The sequence below is a fragment of the Musa acuminata genome, chromosome BXJ1-11 (assembly GCF_036884655.1).
Source record: "Musa acuminata AAA Group cultivar baxijiao chromosome BXJ1-11, Cavendish_Baxijiao_AAA, whole genome shotgun sequence".
In the NCBI taxonomy this organism is placed as follows: Eukaryota; Viridiplantae; Streptophyta; class Magnoliopsida; order Zingiberales; family Musaceae; genus Musa; species Musa acuminata.
In genome coordinates this window covers 24004882-24020870 of record NC_088337.1, presented here as the reverse complement: position 1 = coordinate 24020870, position 15989 = coordinate 24004882, and the positions used below count along the sequence as shown (strand labels likewise).

General features: G+C 44.2%; 1 protein-coding gene across 3 annotated transcripts; it reads left to right on the top strand.

Moving 5' to 3' along the window:
- Nucleotides 1–265: 265 nt before the first annotated feature.
- On the top strand, nucleotides 266–10930 carry LOC135585810 (vesicle-associated protein 4-2-like). Of its 3 annotated transcripts, XM_065090104.1 has the most exons (8): nucleotides 267–765; nucleotides 1697–1767; nucleotides 2028–2109; nucleotides 2221–2339; nucleotides 9806–9883; nucleotides 9969–10088; nucleotides 10180–10243; nucleotides 10661–10930. In XM_065090104.1, exons 1-7 carry the CDS (start codon nucleotides 453–455, stop codon nucleotides 10240–10242), a joined length of 846 nt encoding a protein of 281 aa, XP_064946176.1. In that variant the 5' UTR covers nucleotides 267–452; the 3' UTR covers nucleotide 10243; nucleotides 10661–10930. The 3 variants fall into 3 exon arrangements, with proteins under 3 accessions (XP_064946178.1, XP_064946176.1, XP_064946175.1); XM_065090103.1 differs by lacking the exon at nucleotides 10661–10930 and having other exon boundaries at nucleotides 10180–10389; XM_065090106.1 differs by lacking the exons at nucleotides 2028–2109; nucleotides 10661–10930 and having other exon boundaries at nucleotides 266–765; nucleotides 2172–2339; nucleotides 10180–10389.
- Nucleotides 10931–15989: the final 5059 nt, after the last annotated feature.

Genomic DNA, 15989 nt, shown 5'->3' with positions numbered 1-15989 from the left:
GGATTTTGATCATTCATATCATATAATAAAATATTACATTATTTTTCAATTTTCATAATAATTATTCTCAATACAAAAAGATCAATTTTTAGTAATTTGAATTTAGGTCAATGCAACCTAATTTTAATAAATTATTTTTAAAAATAAATTGTCACATAATACTGAATAAAATACTGAAACACAGGAGTAAGTCAAGGAGCGGTGATTGGATGTGGCTGACCAATAACTATGCCGTGCCACCTCACCCATCCACCCACCGACTCTCTCTCTCTCTCTCTCTCTCTCACAAGAAGGTTCCCGGACTCCAAAGCAGACCATTGAGCTTACGGAGGCCAGCGCAGTGGCTTCTTTTACGTGCCCTTGGTAGCGCGATTCATACTGCATCGATCTGGTCCCCCGCCGGCGATTGATAAGGAGCAGGAGTCTGGTAGCCGATCTGGGAGGTGTTCGCCATGGCGTTAGCCGAAGTCAAGGCGGGGACGGAGGGGAAGGGGTGGGGGATTTGCCGGCTGCCTTTCTTCGGCGGCGGGGGCGGAGGTGATGGAGGATCGTCGTCCAACTCTTCGTCGACGTTCATTTTGACGCATAGCCACCATTACCGATCGTCGGGGCAGGGCCAGACGGGGCAGGTGGAGGGAGGGGCCGCAGCGGCGCAGGCCGGAAGGCGCAGCTCCGGCGCCACCTCGGTGTCGTCGGTTGCCAGGTCGCTGCTGCCCACCAGACGCCGCCTTCGGCTCGATCCGCCCACCAAGCTCTACTTCCCTTGTGAGTGCTTGCTCTGGTAACTATTTTATGGGTTCTTGTTGTCGGATTTTTCAATCTTTTTTCGTTAGATCTCGTTTGAAGCTTAGAAAGGAGTGATCTTTTTCTCTTTTTTATTTGGTGTTCGCGGATCTCGAGACTTTTTGGGGGCTGAATTGGCCAAAAATTGTGGCTTTTGCTTCTGATTTGGGCCCTTCTTTCTCGTAAAAGTACTTCTTTTGGTGGCTACTGTTTAAATTTAGGTAATAAAAGGTGGATTAACTTCTAAATTTGTAGATTTGTTCTTTCGATCCATTATCTCAGATGCGAGTTATGGAGACTCAAAGTACCCTAACTTTGGGTCTCTTTCTATGGATCGTAATCCAATTTAGACATATTACACCATTACATTCTGTAGTTTTACAGCAAAGTTGTTTTCTTTTTCTCTCCTGGGAAACCAATTTCTGATTGTTATAGCCATTTGCTAATTCGATACTTTCTTATGATCTGTTGTTATAATATTAATTGCTGTAATATTAGTCTTCCTTTTCTGTCTCTCGTTAACCTTGGTTGTTGTTACAGAATGATTCAGTTGCTTAGGTTTGAGTTTTGACGTTTGCTTCTTTCCCCTAAAACTTTATGCCTGATTACCTGATAAAAGGTTCTTTAATGTGTTCAAGTAAAGAGGTTGTAGTATGGTTTTCTACCGTTGGATATTAGTCAATAAGGTTGCTCCTTTTTTCTTGTCTGTGTTATGCTTTTGAGTATTGTTTTTTTTCCTTATGTTATTCTAATGTCTTCTTGTTTAGCCAACAAAAACTGTGATGGTTTAATGAAATTAAATATAGCTTCTGCTTCTAGTTTGAGAATTCTTTTTGAGAAGCTGCCTGTCAGAGAATATATGCCGGGGTGTTCTGTGATTAACCTTCTAGTTTATATGGTTTCTTTGTTGAAGATGAACCTGGAAAACAGGTGCGAAGTGCAGTCAGGATTAAGAACACCAGCAAGTCGCATGTGGCATTTAAGGTGTGTGTGATCTTTCATCTTATTCTAGCTATTACCTGTTTTCTGACTTATTTCTTAGTAGTAATACACAGTCTTCAGCTTAATATATGTTCTTTGTAATAATTAATTCTTCTAAAATATTTTTTTTATGTTTTTCATCGAGCATGATGTTTCTGTTTGAAATATCAACTAAAGTTACAATGGCCTACTTTTTTCCATGTTTCTTTTACTTTTTTCTAAAATATTCTTGGGCAAATTTTGATTATTCTAAGTGGATTTAGTTTCAAACAACTGCACCAAAGAGCTGTTTCATGCGTCCTCCTGGAGGTATACTCTCCCCAGGGGAGAGTATCATTGCTACTGGTAAATTTTTTTTCCTCCTTATGTTATTCTTAAATGATTTCTCTAACGGATGCAATAATCAGCTCATATCGAGGATGTACTTTTTAAAAAAAACTTCCACCCCGGTGGCAGTTTTCAAGTTTGTTGAGCAACCAGAGAATAATGAAAAGCCAATGGATCAAAAGAGCAAGGTTAAGTTCAAGATTGTTAGCTTGAAGGTGAATGGTCCTATGGAATATGTACCAGAGCTAGTAAGTCTATTTTTATCTCTTCCTTTCAGCTTGATTCCATATGTCTGTTTCTCTATGGCTGAGCTTGTGTTCCATTTTGCCAAAACTTGAAATTTTAGTTTAATCTAAATAAACTCATCACTAAATATGAAAGTTTGGCTGGTTTTAACTGGATATGGCTTAATCCATTTTGGGTCTCATTTCACCAGTCTATTAAAAGTTTAATACAGAATATCTTTTTCTAGAGCAACTCTTCCAGAGGATTCTATCATTCAATTTTTTTTCCACTGTTGCTTCAAATGCATGGTTATGTTGAAATAAAGAAAAAAAAAAGCATCCATGGTTATGTTGAAATTCTATGCTCTTCCACACCATTGAGGATATCTCTACTAACTTATTAGCTATTTTAGTTTTCTAGTGATTCACTATGTTTGGAGCCCCTTCTAGTTATCTAACAAATTCATATTTCAGAAAACCTTGGTGTAACATGGAAAAATAAATGTGAACAATGTGAAGTAATGCAATTATTTAAGTGCACAGATATGTGATAAACTTATGGACTTTATATTACAAACTTTATCATGAGAAATATCATCTACCTATTTCATAAGTGAATAGTGTGTTCAATTTGAGTATATTTTTTATATTTTCATTTTTTATCACACAAGTGTATAGAACCAGGGTCTGTCGTACCGCCCGATACGGGCGGTACGTACCGGTCCGATAGGTTGTCGGTACGCGGACCGACTGTTACCGGTCCGAGAGCACTGTAGCACTGTAGTAGTGCTACAGTACTCGGTACACCCAGGTGTACCGCTCGGTATACCGTACCGTATCGGTACCGAGCCCAGGTCGAAATACCGGTACGGTACTGTCACGACCTTAGCTGGAATTGCCTAAGGCGTGAGGCACCCTTGCGGCCAAAGACACGAACTTAGCTTGCGTTGCCTAAGTCGCGAGTTACCCTTGTGGCAAAGACGCGAACTTAGCTTGCGTTGCCTAAGTCGCGTTTCGCCCTTACGATCTTGCTCCGCAAGGATCAGCCCACTTTGTAACCTCTCGCAGGTCCCGAAGGACATGTAAAAGAGAAAGAAGTTAGTTCGAAAGAACGAGCAACGGACAAGTCCCGAAGTCTCGCGAAAAGGGAAGCTTTACAAGCAATTCGACGAACACCCTGTGTGCATAAGAGAAAAGAGGGAGAGGGAGAAAAACAAGGCTTTCAAGGATGAACGAACAGCTGCAAGCCCACAAACAGCCACTCACCTGGTCCCGGGCGCAAAGACAAGTTCCCGTAAAGGTCACGTACGAACTTGCGAAAGAGATCTCAATGCTCGGTATATAACCGAAGCCCCATCCAGCCCTGTGCCACCCAGGGGGTTCCTGGGGTCTGAGATGGCTGACATTTTGGTGAGCGGAGGCAGTTCTCCGCTCACCTCCCGCGGCACGTGAAAACGGAGCTGTTTTGGGGCTGTTTTGCTCGGTTCGGTGAGCGGTCGCTTTGCAACGCTGCAGCTTGTTCGAACTTACATATTTACAAGCAAAATGACCCAAAACCAAGAGAAAACATGCTGTCAAGCAGCTATACATGCAGGTGTGAGCGACGAACGGTTCGTTGAACGGAGTTATTGCGGGTGCGCGACGACCGTTCGTGACATTCTCCCCCACTTAAACTGTCGACGGCCTCGTCGACGCTTGTTGGTAGTTGTTGATGACTTCTTCTTCAGGCTCCCAACTGGCTTCAGTTCGGGGAAGCTTTCGCCACTTCACCAAGTACTCTGTTTGCTCAGCTCCGTTGGGTAGCTTTATCTTGCAATCCGCCAGAATGGTTTCCACTCGCTTCTCGTAGGAGGCTGTGATGGGAGGTAGCCGAGTTGGAACACTTCGGGAAGCATCTTGCGGATCCGAGTGGTAGGCTTTTAGGTTGCTGGCGTGAAGGACGTTGTGAATTTTGAACCACGCTGGCAGCTGCAACTTGTAAGAGACGTTGCCTACCCTGCTGATAATTGGGAAGGGTCCTTCATACTTGCGCACCAATCCTTTGTGGACTCTGTTCCTAAAGAATTGGAGTGATGCTGGTTGGAGCTTTACCAACACCAAATCGCCAACTTTGAACTCTTGCGGTCGCCTTCCCAAGTCTGCCCACTTCTTCATCCTTTTTGCCGCCTTCTCCAAGTAAGCCCGCATAATATCGGCATTTCGATGCCACTCCTTTGCGAAATGATAGGCTGATGGACTACTCCCAGTATACCAAATTGCCATGGTGTGCGGAGTCGACGGTTGTTGTCCTGTGATAATCTCGAAGGGGCTCTTGTTGGATGCAGAGCTCCGCTGCAAGTTGTAGGAGAATTGGGCAATGTCCAACAGCTTCACCCAATCTCGTTGATTGGCACTCACGTAGTGCCGAAGATATTGCTCCAAGAGCGAATTTATCCTTTCAGTCTGGCCATCCGTCTAGGGGTGGAGGCTTGTAGAGAAGTATAACTTTGACCCCAACAATTTGAACAGCTCGGTCCAAAATCGTCCCAGGAACCGAGCGTCTCGATCGCTAATGATATTGTGCGGGACTCCCCAATACTTCACTACATTCTTCATCATCAGCTGGGCCGCCTCCTCTGCTGAACAGTGTAGGGGAGCAGCAATGAAAGTTGCATACTTTGAAAACCGATCGACCACTACGAGTATCGATCCGAGTCCCCCTACAGGTGGTAAGCTTGATATGAAGTCTAAGGAAATGCTCTCCCACGGCCTTTCTGGTACGGGCAACGGGTCCAAAAGTCCCACCGGCTTCCGCTGCTCCACCTTGTCTTGTTGGCAAGTAAGGCATGTTCGAACATATTCCTCCACATCAATCCCCATTTTCGGCTAGTAGAAGGCCCTCTCCACGAGAGCCAATGTTCTGTGAATGCCTGGGTGTCCAGCCCAAAGGGAATCGTGACACTCTTTTAAGAGCTCACGCCTTAAATTGTCTACTCGGGGAACATAAACCCTATTCCCTTTTGTGTAAACAAGTCCCTCCTTGACCCAAAATCGTCGTGCCTTGCCTTCTTTGATGAGCTGCATCAGGATAACTGCCTGGGGATCACTATACAGCCCATCCCTGATTCGGGAAAGAAAGTTGGAGTGCAACTGACTTGCTTGGCCTCTGCCCTTCAGTTGTACGACATTCACACTTTCCACTTTCCGACTTAGTGCATCGGCCACGACGTTCGCCTTCCCGGGCTTGTACTCCATTGCCATATCAAATTCAGCCAGGAAGTCCTGCCATCGAGCCTGCTTTGGGGAGAGCTTCTTCTGAGTTTGGAAATAGCTCAGGGCGATGTTGTCTGTCCTCAGCACAAATCGCGACCCGAGGAGGTAGTGTCGCCAAACTCGTAGACAGTGGATCACTGCTGTCATCTCCTTCTCATGCACTGGATACCGCCACTCGGTCTCGTTGAGTTTGCGGCTCTCGTAGGCCACCGGATGACCCTCCTGCATGAGTACTCCCCCAATAGCGAAGTCCGAAGCATCTGTATGGACTTCAAAGGGCTCTCCATAATTCGGCAATTTGAGCACCGGTTCTTCCAGAACAGTAGCCTTCAGATCTTAGAATGCTATCTCACATTTGTCCGACCACTTCCAAGGCTGCTCCTTCTTCAGCAACTCCGTCAGTGGGGTTGCCCGCTTCGAATATCCCACTATGAAGCGTCGATAGTAATTGACGAAACCAAGGAAGGATCTTAACTTTGGCACCTTCGACTTATCCATTCGAATGGAGCCATCACCGATTCGATGCCCCAAGAATAAGATCTCAGTTTGAGCAAAGTAGCATTTCTCCCTTTTCACGAACAAAGTGTTCTCCTTGAGAACCTTGAAAATCATCCGAAGGTGCTTGACGTGCTCCTCGAGCGTTTGGCTGTAGACGACGATATCATCCAGGTAGACGACCACGAACTTATCCAAATACTCCTTGAATAGCTGGTTCATGAGAGTACAGAATGTGGCCGGAGCGTTGGTTAAGCCGAAAGGCATCACCAAGAACTCAAACGCTCCATACCTGGTCACACAGGTAGTCTTCGCTTCGTCACCTTCAGCAATGCGCACCTGCCAATACCCCGACCGAAGGTCGAGTTTTGAGAAATACTTAGCCTTGCCCAATTGGCCGAACAAGTCCGCGATGAGCGGGATGGGATACTTGTTCTTCACTGTTACTTTGTTGAGGGCTCGGTAGTCGACGCATAATCGGAGGCTCCCATCTTGTTTCTTCTGGAAGAGAACTGGAGCTCCGAAAGGTGCTTTAGAGCTGCGGATGAGACCACTGCTTAGCAGTTCACCTAACTGCTTCCTGAGTTCTGCCAACTCTGGAGGGGGCATGCGGTAGGGTGGTCTCGCTGGAGGCTTCACTCCTGGCTCCAGCTCGATACTGTGATCCACGCCTCTGCGTGGTGGAAGATTCTTCGGCAACTCGGGTGGCATAACATCTTTGAACTCTTTTAGGACGTTCGCCACCACAGCAGGTTCTTGAATGGCCTCCTCGTTGAGTGGCTCTAGCTTCATAGCAGCCACAAATGTCAACTCGCCTTTTCGCACCCCTTTCTTCAATTGTAATGCCGAAATGTGTTGGGGCTCCTTAGTTCCTCTCCGAGAGACGGGAACCACGCAGGGGTCATCGCCTCCCATCATACATAGGGAGTTCAAGAACGGCATCGGCACCAACTTTGCCGCGTGCATAAACTCCATTCCGAGAATAACTTGGAAGTCGTCCAGTGGCACGACCATCATGTTGGTGTTTCCGCTCCAAGTCCCGATTTTGATAGGAACACCCTTCGTTAACCCGCAGATTCGCCTGGCCTTCGAGTTCACCGCCTTCATTCGGCTTGGGCTCTTCTCCAAGGTCAACCCAAGTCGCTATGCTTCGCGATCGGCTGTGAAGTTGTGGGTAGCGCCCGTATCCACCATTGCACGGGTCGTTTGGCCATTTAGCTTAATGTCCACATACATCAGCTCGCTACTTCCTGCTTTTTGTGCCTTCGTCTTCATGTCCTCCCCCACTTGACCCCGCATAGCATTCAACAGACGCATTGCTCCCATTCGGGGTCCTTGCGACTCCTCATCGTTGCTGCTGGATTCTGAACTGCTCGAACTAAGAGCAACAGCTTTGCCCTTGTCCGATCGGGGAGGGTGGATGGAAGCCGTCAAAGCATTGAGTGCCTGTTTCTGTGGGCACTCCCTTACCATGTGCGGTCCTCCGCACAAGAAGCATCCTCCAGGTTTTGAGGCTTTGCCTTTTGGGTTCGGCCCTTTGTGGGAGCTCTTCTTCTTTTGTTCGCCCCCGAGCTCCTTCCCTCGAGAATGTTTTGGAGGGCGATTGCCTGAAAATTGTTTCCTTCTCGCTGGGTCTTCAGAGGAAACAAAGTCGGTGAGCCTTTCTGCAGCAGCAATTGCCTCGACCACATCGGTAACATTCCTTCGATTTAGCTCCTGTTGAGCCCATGGTTTCAAACCATCGAGGAAGCTGAACAACTTGTCCTTCTCGGACATGTCCTGTATGTCCAGCATTAGTGCAGAAAACTGTTTCACAGTCTCGGATGGTGGTGCTTTGGCGGAGTTGTCTCAACTTCCTTCTTGCGACGAACTCTGTGTTCTCCGGTAGGAACTGAGTTCTCAACTCCCGCTTCGAGTCCTCCCATGTGTCGACTCGACACCGACCTTGTTGGATCTCTTCCCAATGAGTTCGCCACCAAAGTTTCGCATCTCCGTTCAGATACATTGTTGCTATAGAAACTTTGGTATCTTCAGAATCGGGCCTCGTAGCTCGGAAGTATTGCTCTATGTCGAACAAAAAGTTCTCGAGCTCCTTGGCAACTCTGGCCCCTCCATATCCATGAGGCTCAGGTGCCCTTAAATTTTGTGGCGGTGCAACGCGGGTGTTGCCTCCTCCCGCATTTAGTGTTCTTGTGAGCATAGCCACCTTTGCAGTGAGTTCCGCCACAACATCCTGTAAGTGTTGCACGGAGTCTTTGGTGTCATCCGACAGTTGGTCGACTAGGGCCTCGACCTTGTCGATTCTAGACTCCGCTTCCTCTTGCGAGCTCTCTACCCCAACAAGTCTTTGTTGGTCATGGTAGAGTTCCTCCATGCTCGCTTCAAGAACATCCAGGCGGGTTTCCGCCGTCGTGAGTCTCTCCTTATGACTCTTTTTCCCAGTTAGCGCACCAGATTGCGCTTCCTCCGCTCGCGGAGAGTGGCCAACTTCTCGCTCATCCTGTTCGCTGCCGCGCTCCTCTTGAGCGGCTCCAACAGCATGAGAGCGAGTGTGCACGTGCAGCCCACCTGCGGCTGCTTGGGGCAAGGGTCCGGCTTGCCCCGTCTTGCTTGATTCGCCACGATGCTTTGCCATGGCGAAGTTGCGAAGTTCGTTCGCTGTTCGATCGAAGAGCTTGCCCGCTCTGATACCACAATGTCACGACCTTAGCTGGAATTGCCTAAGGCGTGAGGCACCCTTGCGGCCAAAGACGCGAACTTAGCTTGCGTTGCCTAAGTCGCGAGTTACCCTTGTGGCAAAGACGCGGACTTAGCTTGCGTTGCCTAAGTCGCACTTCGCCCTTGCGATCTTGCACCGCAAGGATCAGCCCACTTTGTAACCTCTCGCAGGTCCCGAAGGACATGTAAAAGAGAAAGAAGTTAGTTCGAAAGAACGAGCAACGGACAAGTCCCGAAGTCTCGCGAAAAGGGAAGCTTTACAAGCAATTCGACGAACACCCTGTGTGCACAAGAGAAAAGAGGGAGAGGGAGAAAAACAAGGCTTTCAAGGATGAACGAACAGCTGCAAGCCCACAAACAGCCGCTCACCTGGTCCCGGGCGCAAAGACAAGTTCCCGTAAAGGTCACGTGCGAACTTGCGAAAGAGATCTCAACGCCCGGTATATAACCGAAGCCCCATCCAGCCCTGTGCCACCCAGGGGGTTCCTAGGGTCTGAGATGGGTGACATTTTGGTGAGCGGAGGCAGTTCTCCGCTCACCTCCCGCGGCACGCGAAAACGGAGCTGTTTTGGGGCTGTTTTGCTCGGTTCGGTGAGCGGTCGCTTTGCAACGCTGCAGCTTGTTCGAATTTACATATTTACAAGCAAAATGACCAAAAACCAAGAGAAAACATGCTGTCAAGCAGCTGTACATGCAGGTGTGAGCGACGAACGGTTCGTTGAACGGAGTTGTTGCGGGTGCGCGACGACCGTTCGTGACAGTACGGTATTGCGAACCTTGTATAGAACACAGAACTATTTGTCCATCCAAAAGTTCTTTTTGTTTCAGAATTCTGTTGAGTATGTTGAAAATGCTATGAGAGTACCAGAGCTTCTCAAAAGTGCTCGATGAGAATGATGCTTTGTAATAGGCATCTTCAGTCAGTTTCTTAACTTAATGTCAAACTTGCAAATGTTCATCAGCTTTTTCTGTTTCTGTGCCAAAATGTCATGTGAAGCTATTGCTGTTATATACCTGTTCAACAGTTTGATGAGCAGAAAGATCAGGTTGCAGTAGAGCAAATTCTGAGGGTTGTCTTCCTGGACCCAGATCACCCCTGCCCTGTAAGCCAATTGCACACACAGTAATTGTTCTTATCATGGACTAGTAGATGACTTGTGGTGTAAATTGCAATATACTTTTTTGAAGCAAATGGAGAAGCTGAAGAGGCAACTGGCTGAGGCTGAGGCCGCGCTGGAGGCACGCAAGAAGCTCCCTGAAGACACAGGTCCTCGGATTGTTGGAGAAGGACTGGTTATTGATGAATGGGTAATACTCTTTTTCCTTGCTATTTGGCTTCTATGCATTTTCTTCTTTCGAATGAGCATTTTTTCCAGTTCCCTTCCTTTTTTATTTTCAGAAAGAAAGAAGAGAACGATATCTTGCTCAGCAGCAGCAGGTGGAAGGGGTTGATTCAGTTTGAAGTATGATTCCTTTTGTCAATGTAGCACTTGTATCTTCTTTTGCTTGTGTTATATTGTATGATCTGTTTTGTTTAAGAGAAAGAACATGTCATTTGTCCCCCTATAATGTTCAAGATTGAGGAGGGTGAAATAATGGAGTTCACATATCATGATCTCTTTTGGATTTGGAAATATTGTACTTGAATGAGGATATCATGCCGTTGTATATAATGGTATTATTCATCTTGTCAACAAATAAAAGATAAGTTGAATGGCAAGGTCCAAGAATTTTCTCCTCTTTGTTCCTTTAGGTTCTCAAATATGACCAGTGAGTTGAGGTTTATGTTTGGCACCTTTTTATGTGAATCTTGTCTGCACAATTTACTGCCAAACAAGGTTATTAACTCATGTTTCACCTTTATGTACCTTATCTTGTAGGTGTTGGCCAAAGAAATTAGTCTGACAACTTATCAGTGGGAGCTATTCTGGCTGCTATATCAGATTAGTAGAATTGTAATTGCTGAATGATTGGCTAACATCATGAACGGGAGCTATTCTGGCTGCTGTATCAGATTAGCTGAATTGTAATTGCTGAATTATAGGCTAACATCATGAACCAAAGGATACAAAACCATTGCAGGGAAACCATTGTTCTTTTGGCACCCTCCTCGATAGAACAGTAAGATCCATTGAATTATTTATCGGAAATGGATTGCATCTTGAATCCCTGAACTATTATTCTAACTCTCTAGATGGGCATCTTCATTGCACCTGTGTGAAGATGTGATTTAAAGAGGATAAACATCAATTGCATAGTTTTGAGTAGGAACTAACCTAGTGTTCCGATGACATGTGTGACTTGATACGTAATCTTTTTACTTATTATTATTATTATTTGATATTTTATTATTTTATATTGTTTGTTGTTTTAATATATTGTGATGGTCATAGATTTGTGCAATGAGAATCAATGAGATCACGATAATGAGACCGATTCGTCTTTAAACACATATCCTAAATAATTCCGGTCATAAGTTACTCGAGAAGGACATCGAGATAATCGGATAGATTAGTATGCTATATATCCGTCCATATGATAAATGTAGTTGGTATCATAGTTGCTCATGTGGGGACATTAGGGATACAATTCATTGGAGAATGAGTTCACTGATTGATTCGCTTACGGAATGCTAGATGGTTGATAATACCTCATTGTCAGACAGTGATTCCGTAGTTCCAGTGATATATCTGGTCCTTAGACTTGAGACACCAAGAATGTCCTATATGAGTACACCACTCTTTAATACTAGACTTATATATTTGGAAGTTCTAGATATAGTATAATCAGTTATCAAGAGTGACGACTAACCTTACGAGGGTTATTGAGTGTCGATAGAGGATCATCCGCTCTCGGTGTCATGAGAGGAATATCTTATGTGTTCTTGCTTAGGCAATGTTCTTGCTTAGGCAAATCCCTAGGCAAGGTTATTCGGATTGAGAGAGAAAGCGTTCTTCGGGAGAATCCGATTTGAGGGAGATTTAAATAGAAACTGTATGAGTCTAACAATACCATATCTAGTATACGGTATTTGAGATATTAGATAGCTGAGGGACTATAGGTACAGAGTAACTAAGAACAGATAGGTCCAATGGATTGGATTCCCCTGTATTGTCTGGGGATTACGACGTAGTGGCATATTACGTTCGCAGTCGATGAGTCGAGTGAATTATTATGGAGATAATTTATTGAGCTAGAAGGAGTTCTGATAGGTATGACTCACGATCAGCTTGATATTGGAACTAGAGGGTCACACACATATGGTAGGCGTTGTGATGAGTAAAGGTTCAGATATGAGATATCCGTCGGAGCTCCTATCTTATTGAATATCTAATAAGCCATTGAATTATTAGATCCTATGGATGAGATTCAATAAGAGCCAATGGGAGATTATTGGATAGAGATCCACTAATCTAAGAGGCTTGGATAGTTAAATGAAGATCTAATACCCAATTGGGTAGGATCCATTAGGGTCAAGTTGACAATGAACTTCTATAAATAGGAAGGAATCAATGGTTTATAGGTTAGAGCGTTTTTGGGTTGCCTCTCCTATTCTCCTCCCCTCTCCTTCTCAGATAGCAAGCTTGGTATTTTGAGGAGCATCATCGTAACCTTACTGTGTGGATCACCGCTAGAGATGAGGACGCTTGACCTCCTTCACCCTCTCTTAGAGATCTGTTGGGATTAAGAGATATATGATCTCCTTAGGTAATACAATCTTTTATATATGTAATTTTAAGTTTCGTGGTTTTTGCATACCAATCTTCATACGACGACGAACACATCTTTTGGGAAATTAAGGATTTTATTTTTTATGTTCTTCCGCTGTGCATGTGATGTCGCTGCCTAGATTTCCCTACAGTGGTATCAGAGCCAAGTTGTTTGTGCGATAAATTAGTTTTGAACTACGTGTATTGTGTTTTAGGAAGACTTTTGTCGTCAAAATTGTTGACGCAAAAGGTGAGAGAGGGTAGCAACTGTTGCTGCCCTTGCAGGTTGGCCAATGGCTGCTTGCAGCCTTTGGTTGAGGCCTAGCCACTTGCGTATAGGTGGCCAGCGGGCAGCAACCGGCCACTTGCGGCCAACAGCCTACAACCCGTAGGCAGGTAACCGCACAGGCGACTTGCCTGCAAGGGCGGGCAACCTCACGGGTGGCCTGCCTGTAAGGGTGGGCAGCACTCGAAGCGCCGTGTGGCAGCTGCGCCTGCAGGCGCTGCAAACATGGGGGTGGCAGTGCTCGCAAGCATAACGCTCGCGGGCAAGGACGATGTCCCCCGCCCCTTGAAGTGGTCGGCGACGGTAGGGTGGCGGCGACGACAACACAATAGGGGAGAAGAGAAGAGGGTTAGGGTTTTCTAAGCAAAAGATAGTTTTGCCTCTCAGAATTTCAGAAATTCTAAGTTCTATCCTTTGTCTAAATTATGAAAATACCTCTCAGAATTCAAAAAAATTCCTTACATGTCCCTGATTGTATAAAATATTAATTAATTAAAAAGTTTAATTGATTATTATTATTATTATTATTATCTAGTAGTCCTATATAATAATATTTACATGTGATGTATGATATGTGGACGGATGATCATGGATCGTATGATGTGTGTACCTATGATTATTATTATTGGGGCCTACGAGCCTCCATTTCATTTCTCGTTTATTGTCGGGCCTATGTGCCTATGATTAAGTTGTAATCACACGAGGAGGCACAGCGGGAGCATGGAAGTGATAGCAGGACTCACGATGTTGAGATGGACGATCGCGATGCATGGAGATACGTCAAGTTGTTGATGGAACCGACGAGGACGAGATGGACGATCATAGGGCATGGAGATGCACCACTACATATATAGATCTTGATGTGAGTGACTAGGCTTACTAGCTCGGGCCTGATCACATTAGGCTGTGGTCCATGATCATTTAGTGTGATTGCTCATGTGATGTGTGATTGCTTATACACCTATTATATATATATATATATATACATATACATACATATATATATATATATACATACATATACATACATATATATATATATATACATACATATATATATATATACATATATATATATATATATACATACATATATATATATACATACATATATATATATATATATATATATATATATATATATATATATACATACATATATATATATATATATATATATATATATATATATATATATACATATATATATATATATATATATATTTGCATGCGATGTAGATATATATTAAATATGTATGTGTGTGACATATTACATTAGGAGGCCAAATCAAAATCTCCTCTCTGAATAATATTAAGTCGGTAAACATGATGCAATTAGATTGACCCACGTGACCTTCCATCGTTATAGGTAGAGACTGATTCTTGATGTAGGTTGAGTTAGTCGAGTCCCTCGAGGCTCACCTATATCGCGATTCGCTATCTTGGCTATGACATAGAGATATCACCGGTGACCTGAGGACATGGTATGCTTGGTCGAGTCCCTCGAGGGCATATCATTGAATCAGACTCATCTTATAAAGATGGTATTGACCTAATCGAATATTATGGTTAGTCGAATCTCTCGAGATCATGATGATTCGGAGGCAGAACATGACGAGAATCATAAGGAGTTGTGATCGACAAGAGTTGTCTACATTTTGAGCTTAGTGTGATTGGTCAAGTCCCTCGAGGTTACACTAAGACATTGATTAGATCCCGATCCTCACTAGAAGTCTATCGGAGACTTCCGTTTCATGTGCTAAGGGTGTCGCATGACTCACTAGTAAAATAGTGGGAGTATATTAAAATAGAAGTTCATATCTTAATTGTTTATTTTTTTATAAAATCTGCATGTTCTTTATTTCTATTGTATCATTATTTTCATAAATATATCGCTTTCAAATCTCTTATGTGATATACTTGATGTCAACCGCCTCACTAGTCCGAATTATATGGATTGGCTTCGTAACTTGAGAATTGTTCTCATGGCGAAGAAAATTGCGTACATCCTTAATACAGTGATGCTTATGCCCGTGAAAGGGGCAAGCGAGAATGAGATCGCTCACTATATGAAGTATATAGATGACTTCACTCTTGCTAAGTGTTACAAAGACAACATGAAAAGATGGATACCAGATCCATTCTCCTACATGTCCACAAACTATTTAAGGAACAGGGAAGGACTTAGTGATATAAGATATCTAAGAGCCTCTTCCGCGCTAGGATGACTGAGGGGACACCGGTTCAAAACTATGTCCTAAAGATGATTGAGTGGATAGAGAAACTCATAGGTCTATGAATGGTCATAGAGGATAACCTATGTGTGGATCTTGTGCTTCAGTCCCTACTAGATTCCTTTTCGCAGTTCATAATGAATTTTAATTTGAACAAGCTTGAGGTGACTCTCCTTAAGCTTCTTAATATATTGAGAGAGGCAGAGAGCACTATCAAGAAAGAGAAGCCAGTTATCTATACTGGTGAGACCAAAAAGAAAAGGAAAGCAGAAAAGTCCCTTAAGAAGGACAAGAGCAAGGGTAGACCAAGTAAAGCAAATGTTGCTAAGAAAGACTCGACAAAGTATTGAATCTCAGATTTTGATGATGAAACAAATTGATAGTGTTTATGATTTGATCTGCATTTTGAGTAACGCAGGAAGCTTTGATCAGGGAGAGATAATTAAAACAGGAAGAATCATGTTGGGCCAGAAAAAAACATGTCAGAAGATTGGACATCGAGCCAAAAGATCAGTCGACATATCGGCAGAAGGCTTCGGACCATGGGTTCGAGCATCGGGCTAAGAAGAGCAAAACTTACGCTAAGGAAATCGGAGTTGCGGAGGTCAACTGACCAATTAGGCAATAGGCCACAAGAGAGGATGATGCGTCGAAGAATCAGATGAAGTGTCGATAAACCAATGACATGCCGGACGACACTTGATTCAAGCTTTGTAATAATTGTCTAGATCGAAGTGGGTTTCAAGTGTGCAGGATTAACTATGATAGCGATCAAGGCATAAAGCAAAATGAAGTCCTAGAGTCCAGAACGAGATTTCGTTGGGAGTTCGAGAGTTCGAGCTAAGTCCGAACCTTCTGTCATGGACTTAGCTGGAATTGCCTAAGTCGTGAGGCACTCTTGCGGCCAAGACGCGAACTTAGCTTAAGTTGCCTAAGTTGAAATGCACCCTTGCACCAACTTCTCGAACTTAGCTAGGAT